The sequence below is a fragment of the Prosopis cineraria genome, unplaced genomic scaffold (assembly GCF_029017545.1).
Source record: "Prosopis cineraria cultivar Desert tree isolate PC_DT_omini unplaced genomic scaffold, ASM2901754v1 PC7, whole genome shotgun sequence".
Classification (NCBI taxonomy): domain Eukaryota; kingdom Viridiplantae; phylum Streptophyta; class Magnoliopsida; order Fabales; family Fabaceae; genus Prosopis; species Prosopis cineraria.
This window is the reverse complement of record NW_026555338.1, coordinates 11,768,790-11,791,466: the sequence shown is the minus strand read 5'-3', so window position 1 is coordinate 11,791,466 and position 22,677 is coordinate 11,768,790. Positions and strand designations below refer to the sequence as shown.

General features: G+C 32.7%; 1 protein-coding gene across 1 annotated transcript in view; it reads right to left on the bottom strand.

Annotated features, from left to right (window-relative positions):
* LOC129316474 (uncharacterized) overlaps positions 1-21,124 on the bottom strand; it is a 29,885-nt gene extending 8,761 nt beyond the window's left edge. The window contains exons 1-6 of the mRNA XM_054960898.1: positions 20,677-21,124; positions 20,040-20,150; positions 19,126-19,200; positions 18,426-18,491; positions 17,801-17,883; positions 16,794-16,917 (exon numbers count right to left, since the gene is read on the bottom strand). Of these exons, the coding sequence (XP_054816873.1) occupies positions 16,794-16,917; positions 17,801-17,883; positions 18,426-18,491; positions 19,126-19,200; positions 20,040-20,150; positions 20,677-21,124 (907 nt within the window). The remainder of the gene's footprint in view (positions 1-16,793; positions 16,918-17,800; positions 17,884-18,425; positions 18,492-19,125; positions 19,201-20,039; positions 20,151-20,676) is intronic.
* Between the last annotated feature and the right edge of the window lie 1,553 nt (positions 21,125-22,677).

The window sequence follows — 22,677 nt, the reverse complement described above, 5'->3', positions numbered from 1 at the left end:
GCTATGTCCAAAGTGTTCTTACAGGTTTGTAACTATTAAGATGAGATTTGGACAATTTTAAAAATAATTTTTACTAAAAAGTTGTACTTTTACATCTAGATGTTAAAATCTCAATCTAACTGTTGGATTTATCTTAAATTAGGGTCACAAGTAAAATTTTTATAAGGTTTGTGTGGGCATTAGAATAACCTCAATTGGATGTCGGACAAAAAATAGTGTACTCTAGAAGTTGGTATGGAAGTGCTATCATGATAGCAATAGCAACTAATGTTGCAACATGTACACATTTAAATCCGTCTATTGAATCTTTTCAAAATTTGGTATATTAGTAGTAATCTTTGAAAGTGATGTGTGGGCTCTGAAATCACTCAAATTAGGGGTCGAATGATGAAATGGTATACCCCGAAAGTTGGTATGAATGTGTTATCATGACAACAAAATAAAGATGTCATGATAGCAACAGTGTCCAATCTTATAACATGTCTAAATTTTAATCCGATCATTGAATCTTTTTAAAATTTGAAACACTACTATTAATTATTTAAAGTGACGTGTGGGCTTTGAAATCACTTCAATTAGAGGCCAAACGGTGAATTGATGCCTCGTAGAAGTTTGCTAGGAAGGGTTGCCATGATAGCAAATTAATGTCGTCATGACAACAAGATGTGCACTTAAACACACATCCTTTGAGACCTTAATTAAGGAAAATTTTGAATTAATGCATATGACTTACTGTTGGCCTGATTATATACATTAAATTTTATTTTTTAGATAATCAAAATATCAAACTTTTTTTTTTATTTTGGCAACATCTCCCCTGTAAGTAAGATTTTCTCAAATCTCTACAATAGAAATTTTACAATTTATACCCAACAGTATGAGGCTCTACTCTACAACAAACAGATAGACAATATAACAAAGAGATTCATGACCCTAACCATAGCCTATGTAGACTACCTAATCATATCTAAATTTTTTTTCATGATATAATTCATAAATTCATAATTACATCAATAGGAGATATTTACAAAACAAATCTTCACCAAGCTCAGCAAAAATCCCTCATTGGAAAGTATAATATACATTGTCAGCTACACTATCTGAGGCTACACTATCTGAGGCCAAAATAACTTTCTAGTGAATAATGTCCCAACCATAATATTTTGTAGAGTCACAATGAATAAAATCCAATAATTATATAAATTACATGAGAAAGCAATTCAATGTAAGGACTGGAGATAGCATCATGTAAGAAAAAGAAGAGCTATTATTGAGATCTCACACTATGACTTTAGGGGCTAATTTCCATTTTGAGGCATACCACTATTTTGTTTTCTTCCTATTATTACTTTATAAAAGGTGTATTTGGTTCAAGAGGAGGAGGGGAGGGGAGTAGATGGAAGGGTGGGAAGGTGATAGTTTTTAATGTTACCTTTTTTTAATTTGCTGGAAGTGAACAAACAGGAGAGGTTTTAAATGATCAACTTTTTGGAGAGAGATAATAACTAACTTACTATTATATAATTGAATTTTTTAATTGTTTATTGTATGAAGTAATTTTTCAACTTAATTCAAATTGTATAATTTATAAAAAAAATTACTCTCACCCTGCTATCATTAAATGCCTAAATTGTAAAATAGCAACAATTTTTTAACTTCCTTGAATACATAATAAAATAGAGGCATTTTAATTATATCATCAAACTTTTATAAATATACCTCTCTATTAAAACCTTCACTGCCCTTCAAGATGCCCATAGAAAAACTATTTTTTCTTCACTTAAATGAATTCAACTAAAAAAAAACAAGGAATGGCCATAAAGCTTAATAATCAATAATGGCAATCAAAATTATTCAAAATTGATCACCATTCTTCTACCTCAGTGATTGAAAGGGTTTAGGATCAACATGAAGGCTATTTGACGTACTGCAAAGCATAAACATTGACATTTGATAGAGATCAGTCAGGCCCCCAGCCTTATTATTTAAAGTAAAGCTAGTATGCCTACTAAATATTGGCTTGAATCTCTCCATTTTACAGTCTATGTCATGAATAAGTTTCCAAGCCATACAATTAGATATAAGTCATATAGGGATATTTTAACTATATTTGGCTTCTTACCTTTCCTAGAAAAGTAGTCCACCATCCCCTATACTTTTAATTGACAAGAGTGTAGACTATAAGAGAATTGCTTCCATCAATCTTCACTTTAGTTATATGAAGCGAAGGAATCTCATTCAAGGCTCTAAGATCCCTAACTCTGACTACTGTGTGAAACTTGGCTAACCTTCGACATAGTTCTAGACTAGTCTAAACTACTTCAAACAAAAGGATAAAGAAAATCACCACAACGCAACAAAAAGCCCTCTTCTCTTCTAATCTGTTTGTACAGCTGTTAGTCCAGATCTAGTGGAATGTTGCATGCCTTGGCTCTCGACGACCCCCTTTAACCAACTCGCACAAAATAAGGAAGAAAAGCTCTACTTTTAGTGATAGCTATCGAGACATTAAACTTAGTAACAGATAAAGAAATTGACCTGGACGATACCTTTCTGTTGGCACTAAAAAGGAGAGAGTCTTGAGAGTCGTTCCAAAGCTTGTGGATTTGGTCTCAGGTTCAATCAACCATACTGTAAATTCTTAAAACTGTAAATCTATATCAATGCTATTCTTACTAAGAGCAGTGGCATCTTTGTCCCTTGCTCATTGGGGAACCAGGATCTCTCCTCATAGGCCTATTGATAGCTCCACCTTAGTCAATTGAAGTCAATAAGGCTCTTTAAAATTGGCCATACCAAGCCTTTTCCTCAATGCAGGCTTCAACATGCATGAGTCCCTTCTCTAAGGCTTTTTTGTTCTTACTTGTATTGTTTGGGTGGGGCAGATCAGTTATTCCTTCATAGCAGTATGCATTTAAGATTGCATTTATAGTTAGTAGACTTTCTATGCCCAGATGATCTGGTACGCATAGTTTGTTATGTCAGCTCTAAAAGGATAAGGTACATTGGAATCGAGAAAGTTTTATGAAATTCATAATTACATAAAAGGAATTTTCAACCCTCTCAATCAATAGAAGTTATAATCAGACAAAGGAGAGAGATGGTTGAGTACGAAAGCGAAAGCAGAGATATAGGCTAGCTAAGTGCCTAGTGAGGATACCTACATGAGTAAGGAGAAATCTGAATGACTAGTGGCCATAACTCATTAAGCAATCTCATCCTTTTTTGCTTAGCTTTTCTTTCTACCACTACGAGATGTAGTATCATATTATGTCTTTGCTAATGATGGATTTTATACCACAGAATGGGTCAATGAGTTGAAGATGTTTCTAATACTGATTGCAGCTCCCATTAAAGCAATTGTAGTAGCTCCCGAACCTATTAATTTTGCACCTTCTAACATCTCGAATTCAAAATTCTCATCACATCACACTTTTTTCATTTTCTTTCATTCATGATTTGATGTTCTTTCTTACTGATTCTTCCCCTCCTTCCTTTTTCTCTTGGGCATCTCAATATTCATGCCTTTTCAATCTTGTACTTTAACCAGCATATGTGCGAGTAAGAAAATGATGTATATTAGTTACACAGGAACAAACAATGAGCAAGCAAGAAAATAGATACGTGTTAGTTCTTGCTCCATCCGTGCCTTTTGATTTTACTTGGGATGGGACTAGCTAACCTATGATCTCAGGTTCGAACTCATTATCATAGTATGGGCACTTTGATTCAAAACTCTGAATCGATCAATTGAATGGGACTACTACAATCCTTGTATTAGTGAAATAACATATAATAGATAGACCTGAAAATCTAATTTATGCTTTTTGGCTCCTTACTTTCGGTCAATACACGTACCCTCTCTTTGGAGTTTGTCATGTCCATTTTCTTACTTGCTTGTTAGAGTAACTTGTTAAAGTCAGGTTTGTGCTTAGTCTTGCTTCTTTCTTATTGCTCACTTGTCTTAAAGATCAATCCCTTACGTGTTAGCTATTCTATTTGATTGCTAGTGATTTAAAGATCAGTCAGAGCATTTGCAACAATGTGAAGAATTCATGTGGAACCTAAAATCTGGTTGCTGGAGGGTTCCAAGATAGGGCTTCATTCTTTTTTTAGATATAAAATGCATAAGAGTAAAAGAACTTGAACATTGAAAATAGAAAGTTGACTAAGACCATTCCTTTTCAACTAAGTACCCTATCGGATCCTCTTTTGCTTTTGACTCTTATAGAGATTTGGCAACATTCATAAAATCCTCCACTTTCTTTCATAAGAAAACCTCTTGTCAACTAATATTGGGGAGGAAAGGGGATTGCATCACCAACCATACCTAATATTATATTATATTCGAGGGGGGTTAAAAAACACTCCCTTTCTAGATTTGATTAACAATAACCCCTCCAGAGGCATACTTTATGTCCAGCAGCAGACACCATAGGAAAAAAACTCTTTAACGTAAGAAAAAATGTCCCCTTTCATGTTGAAATGAAAGGATTGTGGGTCAATAATTGACAACTTAATTCTTATTGATAGTGTTTTGCTTTGTTTTCAATTACCTTTACCGTGTGCCCTTAGGTTGATCTGCCAATACTCCTTTCAATAAGTTCTCGCTCAAAGCTCTACCAAGTTAGATGCTTTGAAAACAACTCATTTCATAAAGCTCCAGCTTTCAACTACCTTTTTCTAGAAAAATGATGATTGATGATGATTGACCCCCTTGCGCTAACATACCCTAGGCCAAGCCTCTGACCAACTCAAATACAAGACTAAGACTTGCCTTACTTCGATTAACAAAAAGCACAAATAGTAATATTTATATTCTCCTAAGTGGGGCTCAAGGGAGCAACTTTAGATAGATGCAAGATTTTTTCTCTTGCCCTTCACTTAGAAAGAAAAGTCCATTTTTAAACACATACTAATTCCTACATTTTGTCGGTCGAATATCCTCCTTGTTTGACCTTATAGGTGTGGTAAGCTTTAAAGAGTAAAGGCGAGGTCCCCATACTATAGAAGGCCATAAGCAGTAGCTTGATGAAGATGGTTTAAACAAAGTGAAACTAAAGGAATTTGTTGGCACCCAAGATGCTAAGGATCGAAGACTTTTGGGATATGGAACAATACTTTATGTTTGTGCCATTTTGACAACCAAGTCATAATAGGAACAATCTATCTATCTAAGGATACACAATTGTGGTAACGGACATGATATGAAGACATCCTAGAAGGCCGTTGCGAGATCAAGCCTGAGATGGGAGGAACTGAATAGGGAGCTTGAGGAAAGGAGCAGTTCCTACCTGGGAACATTGTATGGCTCGCACGTGAGTCCCTGATACGGACCAACACTGTTTGAGAAAATCAAAGTAAACCATAGGGACTGACCCAAGCTATAAACAAAGCAGGACTTTGATAGATAGAATAAGGCACTCAAACATTAAAAAGAGGGCTACTTTACTATGAATGGTAACATATGAATTGAAACTAATGCAATGGGTGTCAATTACTAAAAACGACTCGACCACTAACTCAGTCTCGTGGGAAATTTCTAGCACAAGGCCGAAGATAGATGTGAAGAATATTTGAAACCACTCTTAAACCATCACATGGATTCCAACCTAATCGAGTTGCCATATTGATACAACACAGCTACTTAAATGGTGAAGAAGCAATTATCAAGTAGAGAAGAAAGAGAAAGAGTGAATGCAGTCTAGGTTCTAGTCTTAAGCAAGACAGAAGTAGGGCTTTAAAGCAGGTAATGAGTCTTAAGTTAGAGAGAGGGGAGCAGGTCATAAGGGTTGTATCCTATGGTGATCCATAGGGCCTTTCGAACATTAGCTGTGCTTTCTAAGATTTAAGCCTTGGCAATTTCAATTTGCTGTTGCCAATCCTTAACAAACTTGTAAGCAGATAGGCTCCTTCTCATGTAGCTGGTTACAACTGTGTGGAAAGCCAAAGGTTATTGGCCTATCACTAACTCAAATAGATAAATGCAGAGCTTTTTTGTAAGTTTTAGTAGAATTGTGCTATGTCTAGTAGTTGCACCAGATTGGCACGCATAAAGTGCCTCACAGAGTGATACTCCTCCAATAAAATAATGCATTGATCCTTTCGGCCATCTACCCTAACTGAAATGGGGATGAAGACTCATGAAAAAGTTTAGCTTTGATTTGACCCCAAGAGTTTGAATACTTCTATCCAAAATCTTCCTATGAACCTAAAACATTAAGTCATTTAGTCAAATAGTGTAATGAGTTTAAGGTTACAGAAGTGTTTGCCAACTTTGCTAAGTATAGCATTGCAAGCAAATAGAGCAGACAGCTTACCATTTTTTTTCTGTTAAAGTCGCGAGCTTGTTATAGTCGATCCTAAAGGGAGAACTTACTACTTACTTGCTATATCCCTGTGTTCTTGCATGGATCGTTCTTCGAGCCCTGCTTCTTCCTTCCCCCTCTCTCTATTCATTCTATCATCCAAAACAAGGCTGTATAGAGTATAGCCAAGTGGTAAGGCATCAGTTTTTGGTTCTAGCATGCAAAGGTTCAAATCCTTTTACTCTAACTTACGAACACCTAATCGGATCTATCAAGAATGAGCTAATGACTATAGGGGAAGCAGCTGAGTCCTTAAGCCTAGCCCATGCGGGAGAAATGCATGGTTCCTTGGCCCTTCATGGGAGGGGCATTTGCTGTCCCCCTCCCTCTAGCACAATCTTACTCTTTCCTTGAACTTTAACCATTTTTATCCCAGTCTTAGAAATATAAAACTTATCCCAATAGGAAATCACATGAAAGTTTTGCTTGTCATAGAGATTGGCTTAGTGTTAAGTGTATCATAGCAGGCAATGCTAATTGTCTCATACTCAATTCACATTTCCTCTTCTTTCTTGTAGAAGTGATGTAGAGGTTAAGTTGCAAGAATCCACTTTTAGAGAATAAGCTTCATTTTTTAGGGCTTTATATCAATTCATTTCTTTTTCTCGATGACGAATGTGATTGCCAGAGGGAGGTAGGTAAGGAAGAACTCAGTGCATCCAAAGCAGGAACCTAAGAAACAAGTAGAGGAAGACCAGGGCAATTGGCATTGTGCAAGCTTATTTAAAATAAGATCCATAATTGAATTGGTTCATACTTCTACAGATTATGTTTTGTCCAAAGACAATGTTTTTTTTTTGTCTAGAAAGTATTGTCTTTAATAGGGGTGAGCAGACAACTCATGACCATATGAACTTGCTCATTCCTAGTCAAAATAGCCAAGCTAAATTTATGGGCCAGCTCGTGTTTGATGTAAACAGATGTCGACAAGATACATGTTACCTCTCAGTTTTTCTGGCTTAACCTGTATACAAGTTCACTTATACATATTAAAATAAAGACCTTTTCCAATGCTACGTATGTTGGAATATTTATTTATAGATTTATGTTAATTAATAAGTCAAAGCAAATTAGTCTTTATGATTTTGTGTGGGCCGTGATAGGTGAACCACACAAGTAAGCCTAATGGACACAAGCCAAACCTATAACCCTGTAACTGTCAATTATTTTCTATTTCTTAACTGATTGGGTCAGAGATAGTGAAATATAATTAATTTATTTATTTATTAAAGTGGTTACTAATTTAGTCTATATAAGTCAATCAGTTGATAGCCATAAACACATGAGACTTTCACTTTGTCGATTATCTCTACATCACTAGAAAACTATGATAGTCTAGTAGGTTGTGCATCTGCCTATACTTAAAATAATCAAGATATTTCAAGTGGCCATGGATTCTTTAGATACACACGTATTACTTTCTCTAATATTATTTGTTTATATGAATTGGGATATTGAATCTAATGACGTATTCACCCTCAACCTCCAAAAAAGAAAACCCTCATTTCCTTATCATTCGCAATGTCGCACTCGGCCTCTCATTGAACTCAAGTTCACTATTCATGTCATTCAATCGCTCTCATCTCTAACTCTTGACCTCGATCTCTCCAGTTCACTCTCCTCTCGTCATCACTGGCATCATGATTTGAAGTTGAAGATTGAAGCTGAAGGCTCAACTTTGACCCTATTTGTGACTTGTCTCCCTCTCCCTTGCGTCCCGATTTCCTTCCACTTAATATAAGGCTTCTTGCAAGAAAGAGAAAAAAAAAACTAAAACAATGATTTATTGTCTTTGAAAGTTGAAAGTCACATATTTAGCATAGAAATTGACCAAAACCCTACCATAACTCCTTTTTCTAAAAGTGATGAAAAGACTCGATTAATCATTGAAGATTTTTTTTAATTGTATACAAGCATTTTCTTGTTTGAAGCCCAGCAGGATACTAAAATATGGGCACTAAGTTAATTTAAGTCAAACATTTTAATAAATTAGCATTACAGTAATTTTTTTAAAGAATACTGTTACAGTAAGTTAAAATTATTTAACAACTTCCTTAATTTGTATGGAAAATCTCAAAGTGATATTCTTTAATGAGCCACCATTTAGGAAAATTATTAACTTTTTTTAAAGAAAAATTGCTTGTTTAACTTTTATTAAAGTGATTATTAATTGCTGAAAAATTCAAGTCATTCGATAAACCATGTCTCTGTCTCCATTAACCATATCTCTGTTTTCATTCAAGATTATTAGATCAATCACGTGATATTTCATATTGTTGTATTGGTATCTACTGAATCATAAACTATCAAATCCCCCCCCCCCGTTTTTTTTTTCAGTTCACTATAGATAAATGTGTGTGTGGCTAGTCTTGCCTGACACCTCTATTTTTCTTCAAAAATCAAACTTTTTTTTAAAAGAAAAATCAAACCTCTGAATTCACCAATAACTTTAGTTCATCTCCATTAAAGTTCCTACGGTATATAATATAAATATACCATTAAACTTGGCAATGATATAAACCAATCCAAAACTCATCTCTTATCAAGCATGCAGGAAAATATTTTTCAATGAATTCTATTAAACAAAAGACCAAAAAAAATCTCTAAAAGGCAATGCCTATGTGTTCAACCTATTGGAAACCTTGAAAGGGTGTTTGATAACTGTCATTTGGTCATACATTTTTATATTATTTTTTCTAGATTTTGACACTTTTTAGGGGTATTTAGTGCATATGAGAAGCATTTTAGATCATCTGAAAAAAAATTTAATTTCCAAAACTTTCATGGTGAAAGTGCAAATTTTTAAAATAGTAATTTCCAAAAATTTAAGGGCAAAATAGTAATTTTTGAAAATAATTTCTGAAAAATAAAAAATTCATTATTTGCTAATTTTTAGTTCTTCATTAATCCCATGAGTTTAATTTGTGTCAATTCAACTTAGATTATGAGTTATTCACTAAAACATCCTTTAAAGTATACTTTTTTGTACTTTATTTGTACTTTTCACGAACTTTGGTAGTGTACTAGGTTTAGTTTTTGTAAACGAGAACTCCTACAAATCTTCTCATAACTAAATTCATCTCATAATCTTTCATTTAATTACTTAATTTACTTTACTCTATTTTCATAATTTACACCTAAGTTGAATAAATTCATAAGACGTATAGAATTATTTGTGCACAACTTGCTATTTAACGAGTTCATTATGTATTTTAGGTTATGGAAAGCTCTTGGATGATGATGGCATACCTTGCATGAAATTGGAGCCTCAGATGACCTATTTTGATGATCAAAAGGTCACAAATGGTTGATGAAATCTCAAGAAAGTACAAGGATAGTCATGACAATCCCTTCTTCCAATTTCAATTCCTTTTTTCCTTATTTTTGTTTTGCATGTTTCCATTATCCCCATCATGTTATTTTTCAAATTATTCATCCATTTTCAGATTCATTTATGCCTTTCATTTCTAATTATTACTATTTAAATAATTCATTCTCAAAATTCATAGCCATATATGAAACACCATGTGAAAAGACCCTTAGATGCACACAAAGCTCACATTACTTTAGGGCACTTGGTGGGCATGATTCCTAACCATTAGATTTATCTAAATTAGCCTTAAACACGCCAAAATAATTAAAATTTCGTGCAGCACATTCACAGCCCCCTCGTTCACATTTTTTACTCATCTTCCACCTCCATTCATTTTCATCTTCCTTGTCAAGAATACACATGAACCCTAGCCTCCATTCCACCACTCCTCGACCTTAAAACCCTCCATTTCACCATTCAAATACACAAAAATTCTCCCCTAACACTTCACATCATAACCCACTAAAAAAATCTGCCATCCACCCTATTCCCATGAATGAAGATTCATGGCTGTTTCTAAAGTTGGTTAATAAGAACAGGTTATGGGGATGCTAATGAGGAGTAGCTAGGCTCATCTTTTCTTAGAATGCATGGATGAACTCTCTTTGAGCTCTTGGATTTTGAAAGTTTCTCTTATCTCATACCTCTTATTTAATTCCTTGAATTTTGATATTTTTGACATTATAATGACAATAATTATTGGAATTGAGCTTTATGATACTTGGTTGAGTATTATATGAGGTTATTATGTTGTCTATTTGCCAATTAAGGTACTGTTATTGTAACACTTGCCCCGAGTGTTATCCAAAAATCACCTAAGTCAAATAAGCTAATTTGGTTAAGAAGTTAATTCTAAAACCAACTCAGGAGAAACTATTTAAATCAATAAATAAATTACATAATAGAAAAAAGATGTTTAAAAACTTTTAGAAAGTATAAAGATTCAATATAGTACATGAAAGCAAACTAGGGAAACATGGACAATTAATTATTCTCATGACAACATTAATAATTTTGCTATCATGAAAACCCTCTCAGGCAAATTTTTGGGAGGTGCCATTTCGCCTTCTGGCCTCTAATCAAAGTGATTAAGAGCTCACATGTCACTTTTAATGAATACTAATAGTTTTTCAAATTTAAAAAAAAATCCAACAGTTAGATTAAAATTTGAACACATTACAAATTCAGACAGTGTTGCTGTCATGATAGCATCTTCAAACCAACTTTTGGAGTACACCATTTTATCATCTAACCCTTAATCGAAGCGATTTTAGAGCCAACATGTCACTTTCAAAGAGTACTACTAGTGTACCAAATTTTAAAAAGATCCAACAGATGTATTGAAATTTGCACGTGCTGCAACATCAGTTGCTGTTGCCATCATTACAACTTTATTTTGATGTCATGATAGCACCTTTGGACCAACTTTCGAAGTGCACTGTTTTTCTATCTGATATCTAATTGAGGTGATTCCAAATCCCGCATGAAGATTATAAAAATTTATACTTGTGAGACAAATTTCATGAAAATCCAATAGTTGGATTGAGATTTAGACACCCAGATGCAAAAGTACAGATTTTTGATAAAAATCATTTTAAAATTGTCCAAATCTCATTCTAATGGTCACAAACCTTTGAGAACACTTTGGATACATAAAATAGGACTAGGAGCACCTGATAGAATATTTAAATAATGAAAAAACCCCTTATATTAAAATTTGGCCACCTAAATGCCATTTTTCAAAATAGATCTTAAGCCCCCAAAATTCACAAATTACACAAGAGTGGCTAAAAATCATTCCAAACACTATATACACATATGAATACATATGACAAATATTTTCACTTCACTCAAACATCCCTGAGGGGCCCACACACCCACTCTCCTTATCCAAGATGTATGTTTGCCCATAGTACATAGTTCACAATGCAACCACTTTGCAATTGCATATAGAATCACACATATTTATATATATATATATATATACTGAAACAAACATTTGCTTATAGCAAAAACTTGGTCTACTATATAAATCCATCAAAACCATACACCATAATCAAGTTTTCTAGTCACAAATCTATAAGCAAATAAAAATTCATACACAAGCATACACATATATCCACACACACACACACACATATATACATATATATTATCATATCTTACTGACATCTTAATTCTAAATACATTGCAATACACTTGCTCAAAAGAAAGGAATTACAGTTCTTTAAAATTCACAATCAAACCCCTAGATTGGCTCTTTTCCTCGTCCACTACTAGATCTATCATTTGGACCTGTAAATATTGCAAAGAAAGGGGTGAGACAACCACAGTCTTAGTAATAGAGAAATCTACATTTATTATTACAAAGTAAGACATAGTTGAATAAATGAATAATAAATTTAACATAACATATAATTAAGCCATTTAAACTGCGTGAATGCATGACTTAGGCTGATGTAGCCTTTCTTGACCAATAGAATGCCCCCTGGCACTTTCAACTTACAAGTAAACCTTAGACCCACTTATACTTTCACAACACAAAATATAATCTAAGGCATGATCTAATTTACCGAACTGCCTATACTCCTTTAATATGAATCTTGAGTGGTCAAAGCTAACTCCCTCCAAGAGCTAGCCTAATTTACTCTCCACGTGAGGGCTACCTTGGAGTGGATACTCAACCTCACACTTCACATGTTAGATTCCCTCCCCCATTGAGAGGTGTCGAACACTCAATCTACTAGCCACTTTAGTGCATTGAGCCTACAAATAAGTAAGGCAACACTGAATACTAACAGTGTACCATAGAATATCATAAGTTCACACCTTCCCATTAGTGAACTCCACCGAGATTATGGCTTCTACTCTTGTCTACCTTTCTTGAGTATTGACCACTTCAACACTTGAAGGTAGTATCACATATATCATTCCTACCTTAAGCGGTTCCTTAGCCTTTCTAAGGTATCTAATCCAATTAACTTCCTTGAGTGCAACCTCCAATCTCTATGATAATAATGCATGGTAACAATCTCGTTTCCATAAAAAACATTATTATTAAACAAATAGGAAACATAATTGCATTATTATTAAAGTAATATCCCATAAACCCTTATAAAACTCATTTAATTGCATTTAATCATTTAAAATATGTAATGTATAATAGCTAATATTATTTATTCAATAATAACTAAACAAAGCAATAAGAAATATAAATTTCTCTATTACTTCAACCCTTTTATACCAAAAGATTTTTCCATATACAAAAAATAAGATTTGGCTTCTTCCTTATCCTCTAATTAAGTTCCACCAATAATTCCCTATAACATATAAGTGATCCACATCATTTTATCATTACAAATAGTATAAAAGAAGACTATAAGTCATACCACACAACTTAGGTTAATGAACCACAATCCATCCTAATTATTCATATATTAAACCAACCATTCTCATAATACCGCTTAACCACCAAAACTATTTATTAGCCACCATTAGGCCGATTTTTAAATTGTACAATTTTTAATCAGCCAAAAACCTTCACTTGGCATTACCAACTTTCACAATCAGCCATTATAATGAAATTCAAAGCTTAATTTAAATCTTATTAGATTTAAATAGCATAATTATAACCAAGTAAATAGGCTCAAACAATTGAGGAGAAAAAACTAATCTATTGGGGTTTAATTTTTGCCCAAAACTCTCTTCTTTCATCAAATTACCCACTTAAAACATTAGAGCAATGCATAGAAACTCAAAACAACCTCCCTAGACCCAAAGAAACCAAAACTTGCAAGAACTAAGCCATTGGGACCAAATTCAAAATTTCTCTCTTCCAAAAATTTAGGAAAACTAAGAGGAAAGGAAGATGATTGAAGTAGGAGCCTACCTAACATGTAACTGAGCTCACAACCACCATAAAACCTTCTAGATTTGAGTTCTAGCTTCCCTTTCTTCATTCCTCTTCTCCACCATCACTCTCCTCTTCCTTTTTTGTTCTTGTTTGTGCTTTGCTTCTTTGTCATTCGTTTCTGTGTTCTATTCTCTTAGAAAAAAAACTGAATTAAGCAATTTAGGAAAAATTACAAGGAAGGGCCCAAGTCTTTTTTATAACACAAAGACCAGGGTACTTTGGTAATTTTTTTCATAATTAAAAATAAAATAAAAATAAACTTTTAATTAGTAAAATTCAAACTTTGGATCTTTATCCAATTATTCTTAATTTTAATTTAATTATAAATATTTTATTTTTTATTATTTTTTAATTAAATTTTGGTTTTAAAAATTTTAAAATGTTACAGTCAAAGTGATTTTGGTGTTGTCCAAATTTTTTTTATTTGCATTTAATTTCTAGTCACCTTTTGTGAGTTTTTGAGTTACGGTTGTGCATTAAGCACACTTGCGGTTAGTTAATCATTTTCTTAATCAATTTGAGGTCTTATTTGGTTATGGTAGGGGCTGGAATTGATAATTAACTTCATAATCAATTAGTTATTTTTAAGTATAATTAGTTCTAAGGGGTATTTTAGAGTCCTAGTTAATCTAAAGAACCTAAGAGTGCTAAGTTCTTAGTGGTTACTAGGATGACTTTAACACTAATTGGGGTTAAGAGAAAATTAATTAGATAGAGCAAAGATAAGAGAGGGAGTTCATGTGCCTAGAAAGACCATCGTTTTGCATTTTAATCACACATTTCAACCATTTTTCAAATCTGTCCAAAATCTTGAAGATACAAAAAAATTTAGTTTTCATTTAATCTTTTCTTGTTTATTTCCTAATCAATCAAACCTAATCAAATTGTTACTATTCTTGGTGTATTTAAATAACTAAGGTGTTAATTGCTAATCAACTCTGTGAGAGATTTGACCTAGGTTGCTCCCTATACACTAGAGTGTTTCTTAGTTTAATTTGAGTGTTTAAGCGACTGGTGCACATCAATGTTGCAATTGTACAAGGAAATGATTAGCATGGGTTTGAAGGGATTTCTGTTTTCTTTTTAATTATTTTATAAATAGCAGTCATAACCATTGACTAGAGAGTTTGATAGTCTTCCTAAGAAATGGATAATTCCATTTATTATCATATAGTTCTCCATCTAGAATATTCCAACTAGGTTAGCTACTTCAACAAAGATTACAAAGTACTTAAAATTAAAGGCAAATAGTTTTTCCCCCAACGATTACAAACTTGTCCATCTATTATCACCATGATTCTTCAAAATTGCTTGTCTCATTGACATGATGGCAAACAAAGTCTAGATGTAGAGTGATTATCCCATAGCTAGCTATAAATTAGAAATGAAGATGACGGGTGAGTAAAGAGATTATATTAGTGAATATGTATCAATAGAACAATCTCATATATACACATATTGTTCTTACATATTATTTGATCCTAGTATGTCCCTGAAATTTAACTCATTTAAACATTCTTTAACACAAAAAAAAATTGTTTAATAATTGATCCAAATGAATCATCAGGGAAAGTTCAATTGGTGCAAAGAGTGGTTCTTGTATATAATAATTGCAAAAATAATTATGTTAATTGAAAATTGCATATATCCATTAAGAGAAATGCTTCATTATTATTATTTTTTCTAATGATAAAAATACCTGTGATAAATTGGCGATGTCATTTCTCATTTATGCTATCATTATAGACTACAATCTCCTTTCCTTTGGCTTTTCTATTGTCTTCTGAACCTCCTGGGATTTCCTTCACATTGACGAGAGTCATATTTTGTTGTTGGGATTCTGACATCCAAACAAAAATTAAGATATATTTGTTTTAACTTACTTGTTCAACTTACATGAATATAGTGAAATATTTATATTTCCATCAAATCCTTAGGTCTATTACTTGTTGGAATTGGTTGTTCTAGATCAATTGATTTCATATTCAAACCATAGAATCAATTGAAACCAATTATAAACTTGAATAAAATCCCTTATCAATTCAAAGGAACTTGAAAGCGTACCTGAATAGTCAAATCCATAGTCACAAGATTCCATACATTGATGGATCAGCATACTGTGATCTTCCAAATCACAAACATTGGAAACTTCCTTATGGTTCTCTAGAAGGGTCAAACAACTAGTTTCTGGTTATGCCCAATGCGAGGATCACAACCCCTATTTATAGACTTAAGTTTGTGTTATTTACGGTTTGGCCTCTCAACAAATTATAAATATCACTCTAGTCTCTACACATTAATTCCATAATCATTACACACCCCCTTAAGCGTTAAAACTTTTCCAAATAGACCATTTATTTAGGCTAAATAATAATGGCCACACAGTTTTAATTTTTACATCAGTGGCCTCATATGTTGTATTTTATTCTAAGATTACCTTGTCTATTAGTTGAACTCTTGGACAATGGTGTCTCCCAGTAAGGATGCAATGAGAGCCTCTTGTTATCTTAAAAACTATGACATGTTATAGTACATTTTTTTAAGAAATTTGCATATACGCTATTGAATAAGACGGGTTGATATCACTATATTATATATACATGTACCATGATAACTAATGGTGTTGCCACCATGCTTTCCAAATGGAAACATTGGTAATGAAGTATCATTTGCATTATGATTGTCAAACATTGCTTCAATAGAAAAATTCGAGGAGGGCCACTTATATCCATTATTTATATCATTTACTGTCACACATCAATATATTTGTTGTGCTTAGATAGAGTTTTGAAGCATATTTGAGTTATCAAGTTGAATAATGAAGACAACTATATAGGATAATTATAACAGTATATGTAACCTATCTTGATTGGCTATGGCATTAGCATACAACCTAAAAGTCATGAAGGATTAGGACAATTAAACTGGGTTTTTACTGCTATTATATTCTCTTTTACAGTCTTTCACATAAGATGCAAGTGGAACTGGAAATGCATGAAATGGTAAATAGAAAGTTGACAATGGAAAAAGAGGATAAATTATAACATGGAGATATGTGATATAACAAAAGTTGTATTCATATAGAAATTGGTAAAAATGTAGTTTAATATTGAACCCATTGGGTTGAATTTGTACGTACCTTGATTATTAATTATTTCACTAGCAGCATTGGCAAATTGGATTTCAGGTGTGATTGTGTCGTTGTCATTATGATCGATTGAGCAATTTCTTCCTCTCTTTGTACATTTTAAGGTACTTGAACTCTGCAAGCAAAATGTTCATAAATTGAACTCATTTAACAAGAAAGTCCAAAGTTATATAAAGTGTTTAACATAACACAATAAATGTTGTAATTATTGTGTGAGTGTGTCAAAAAATAAATTCCCATTGATCACATGAGAGAAGAGGTCTCAGCAATTTTTGTGAAAATATTTTTGACAAAAATAAAAAATATTTATTTAAAAGAGTTTTTCATAAAAGCCTTTATTTACCTTGTTTAAATTTCAATTCAAATAATAAACTTGTTTTCTTAATCACCTTGGCAGAAAATGTTAGTCTCTCCTTAACTTCTAATTATCACATTTGAATATGTTAATTATCTCATTTGCAATGTCCACTCTTAATGTTTTATTATTATATTCGAATGGTGGCTTTATCACTCATTTACCACCTATCATTCATTTTAATGATTAAATAAATGTGTTTGTGTTGAGTTCCAAAATATCAAATGGTGGCTTTATCTATACCCATCATTTCATTTGATGGTTATAAACGAATTTGCCTCGACGTCCAGAAACGTGCTTAAAAATTATATGTTTTATTAAATTGAAATGGTGAAATGGTAGAGTGATGGTCATTTATTTAGCAATGATGCTTCCAACAGCATTGTGAATTTCAAATTATGGCTAAGCATTTTTGAGTTGTTGGGCACTTCTCTTCCTCTCATATGTCTTGCTTCCTGAGTTCATTTTTCCCTCTAAATTATTTCTACTGTTCTGTTACCTTATTCAATTTTACAGGAGGGTTCTACTTAATCTTGGGGAGCTTTGACAATTGTGCCAGAATTATTCTTAAAAACAGTGTCTTTAGGCACGACTTGGAACAAATTTTACATTGCTACCGCCAACAATAGATATATGAGCTTACAGAAGCAATATTGTCATCCCCCATCACCATTCGTTTCCTGCTAAGTGCTAGTTCTTTCTCCATCATCCTTGTACCAAATTGTTCTGTTGAAAGATAATTGTTTTGTTCCAAATTAAATCTATTAGTGCTTTACAATAGAGAATGAGAATAAAATTTTCTTAACAGTTAATTTGCCTATGTATGTTCCTTTAACTGTTATCACATACGTCTTTAGTTTTAATTGAAATATTTCTTGATATGTTCCAAAGTATAATTATGTGCCTAAGTCACATACATGACTTTCGTCTTGACATTGGTAAATGTACCTTTTGATAAACAGAACATTAAATAAATAAAATCATGCATCAAAGACTTGTCCGAACATACAAAATTCAGCACCCAGCAATGTCTATCTGTTGAGACAATTTTTTTCTGGTGAATACAAAATGAATGAAGTATACATATAGTTATTTCTAACAATTTTATTGCGTATCTTTTCTTTTCAATATATATATATAGACATGTTTCTTTGGAAAAAATAGATTATTATAAGTTTAAATGGTTCGATAACAAAAAATGTAGGAAAATAGTGAGGATGGAGAAAGATAAAGTGAATTAAAGTTAATAATAGCCATGATATCATCACCATCATTGTTGGTGTACTTTGAATTAATCTCATCGTCATCTGGGATGATCTCCGTGATTTCATAATCTATATGTTTCAAAAAGACAAGGGAATGACAGTAAACTAATGATTTTTTTTTCCCCTTTGGAGAACATGGGTCTTTACTCCTTATCCATCTAAACAGTTCAATAATAATAAAAAAAAATATTGAATCGGATTAATAATAAAAATAGAGGAAAATAATTGAAATTAAAGTTGATAATCGTATGAAGAGAAATGCACTTTTGTAACTTACTAATACTTTTCATGGCAAAATAAAAAAATAAAAAAAAACTCACCAATACTTTTATTTTGGATAATAATGCAGTTTGGTAAAACTCAAGTGACAAGCGAAGTGCCAATGAGTATAAAATTAAAAAAAATTAATAAATTAGGAAATGGGAACAGATACAGTAAAAATGATCAACTTTAATATAGAAGTTCTAAAAAAAATATTTGAAGGGATTGAAGAATATATATATATATATATATATGTATTTATGTCTATTACCTTGGTGACTGATAGACCTACTATATAAGGGTGTTTCCCCACTAGGAAGCAATGAGAGCCAATCGTTATCTTCAATGTTCAGTCCTACAAGTTATATTTGTCTATTTGTTTAGACAAAAATTAGTACATGATAAAGTAAATTAGTTTATTATTACTATTTTATGAATGTACCTTGGTTTTTGAAGGTGTCATGGGAATGCTCTACCTGTAACTTTGATAAAGAAGTAGTATTCACAAGGTCCATCACTGAATAAAAAATGATGCCTTAAGTTCAACAGTTATATAAAAAAGGTATGGATTAAATAATAATGAAATAAATATTTGATAGTACAGTTCTCAAGTTAATCATCAAATATGTTAACAAATTTGATAGTTATTGAAATAATCATCAAATATTATTACTAATTTTTATTTTAAAATATATTCGTTTTTATTTAATGGTTATCATGTTCAACGGTCAAATATATGGAAAATGAATTTAACAGGTTTTGAAGAAATCATCTAATATATATTTAGATATCGCACAAGTTTCTAATGTTATTTAAACGGCATCAACTCTCTGCTCCCCAAAAGAAAAAAAAAAATCTCTGAAGTATCATAGCTTATATATATATATATATATATATAAACTCTTAAGTACATGATTTTCATTATCTGTGTTCTATAATTCTTTTTTACTATTCCCTACACTTTGTAATTTTAATTTGCTTATTAAATTTACTGTATTATATATCCCAGTAAGCACTTTAATTACTTGGGGTGTTACAACATGGAAATATGCATGAAGTACATTACTTGCTATAAAATTTAAAGTTTGTAATTGCACATCCTTGTACTTCAAGGGCCTGACTCAAATGGTTTACCTAAGTAGCATTTTATATACAAACAATACAGCAAGAAAAACCAAAGAACATTCTTTATAAAGAAAATTAAAATGAGTTTTCTTTTCATAACTTTGCTTTAAAAAAAATGTAAGAAAACTAATTTGCCGCTTTGAGTTCGAGGCTTAAATTAAAATATTACATATAGCATTAAAAAGTATAGCCACACATGTGAAATTCAGATAGGGACAACAGCATTATTACCTTGGTCTCCAGTAGTTGAATCCAATATTTCATATGGATCTGTAAATCTGATATCTTCCTTCTCACAAAGTTGTTTGATTACAGAGATTCCCATCTCTTCTAGTCTGATATCTGTTTGTGCACATGTAATATGTACATGATTCCACATACTTTTTCGGCAAGATCGTTCCGTCTTATTATGAAACAAAAGATCCTCTTTGATTTTACACACAGCTATATGATCAACACTTGGTTTGTTCCTAAGCCACAACATATAATCATGTACAAACTCTTCATTGATGTAAACCGAAGTTGCCACGGCCGAATAGATGGGAAGAGCATTATCATTTGGAATGCACATAGCGATATGATCAACATTGTCATTTGATCTAAGAAGAGTAGAAAGGCAGATAGAAAGAGAAATTTATGAATAAAATGCAAAGAGCACTCAGTGCTCTGCTAGGCCTCATTGTATTGAATGCATAGCAAAAACAGTTACAAGGAAAACAAATGAATGAGTGATGCGTACAAATACACTAAAAACAGGACACGTTGCCCTAAACAATAATCTATACCCAACTAAGATAATTACAATATTAACATAATAAATGTCATGTCTTAATATTTCCCCTCAAACAAGAGGGTGTGACTGACAGACCGAGTTTGCTTCTTAATTCAGAAAATTGATTATAGGTCAAGGCTTTGGTCAAGCAATCAGCTATCTCACTGGATGATGGAACATATTTCACAACCAATTTACCAGCAATCACTTGATCACTCACAAAATGAAGATCAATTTCTATGTGTTTGCTGTGAGTATGTTGAACAGGATTAGTAGCTAAAGCATTTGCACTAAGATTATCACACCATATAACAGGAGGTCTCCTTAGGAACAAACTGAGTTCAAACATCAAAGAAGAAATCCAATTCAATTTTACAGTTCCATCAGCTAAAGCTCTATATTCAGACTTAGTACTAGAACAAGAAACTACTTGTTGCTTTCTGGATGCCCATGAAATTAGTGTACCACCCAAATAAACATAAAAACCAGCTACCGATTTTCTATCATCAAGATCAACAGCCCAATCAACACCAGTAAAAGCCATCTAACTGATAGATGTAGTTGGTTTAATATGTAGTCCATAATGATAAGTACCCTTTAAATACCTTGAAACACATTTAACAGCTTGGAAATGAACATTTGTTGGTTGAGATATAAATTGACTCAACTTGTTAATAGAATAAGCAATATCAGGACATGTTGTGGTAAGATATTGAAGAGCTCCTATAGCTCTCCTATAGATAGTGGGATCAGATAAGATATCTCCATCTATTGCAGTTAGTTGATGACCAGTAACTATAGGAGTGGATATAGGGGCACAGTTAAAGCATATTAAACCTTTTTAAAAGGTCTAACATATACTTTCCCTGGTTTAAAAATAAACTAGTGTGATCTCAAAACATTTCAATGCCTAGAAAGTAATGCAATGGACCAAGATCTTTAAAGAGAACAGTGAATTCAGCTTGTGAATAAAATTCTTCAAGTAAGCAGAGTTGTTGCTAGTCACAATAATATCATCCACATATATTAAGAGAAATATTGTAAGATTTTGGGTATAAAGGAAAAATGGCTCTTGGAGAATGCCATTTAAAAATGTGTTATTGATATCGAACTGACAAATTTCACATCTAAACATAATATCAATTATCAAGATAATGCGAATTGTAGCAGCTTTGACAACTGGGCTAAAAGTCTCATTATAATCAACTCTAGGCACTTGCTAAAGTCCCTTTGTGACAAGCCTTGCTTTTTGATGTTGAAGAGATACATCTGAGTTGTACTTGGTCTTGAAAACCCACTTGTAATCAACAACTTTTTATGTACCCAAAAATGGAACAAGTTGCCAAGTGTTGTTTCGCTACAAGGCATCAAACTCTTCTTCTGTGGCTTGTCACCATAATGGCAATTTTAGGACATCACATGCAGAAAGAGGTGCAATATTCTGTTCAAGCATATTTAGATCTTCACCTTGAAGTAACCTGATAAATGGATATCTGGGCTTAAAACCTCTACTTTTAGAATGTGTCACCATAGGATTAGAGTTTTGTTGGGCTTCTTGGGCTTCATTAGCTAGGCTCATAGAACATATTAGACTGATACTGATAGATGAAGTAGAGACTTCTTCATTTAAGCTAGTGATAAGTAAAGAACCAGAAGGTGAATTAGCAAGAGACAAAATTCAAATTGGTAACGTGGCAACTGGACCTATCATAGCACTATCCGAAGGCAACTCTAAAGAAGATAACTAGGTTTGTTCACTGCTACTCATTGGAGGAGTGATGATTAAAGGAATCGACGAGCCATCTGTAAAACTAGAATGTCTATTAATAAAACCTGAGACAAAGGGAAAAGTAGATGGGTCAAACGCCACATGATGAGATACATATACACGCCTGTTGAACTCAGACATTTGTAGCCATTTAGCTAAGATGCATAGCCCAAGAAAATGCACTTTTGACTATGAAACTAAAATTTGTGTACATTATACGGTTTTAGACAAGGGTAGCAAGCACACCCAAATGGTTGCAAAGTTTTATATTCTAGCTTTGTTTTTAGTAAGCAAAACAGGGAGTTGCACCTTCAAGAACAGATGTGGGA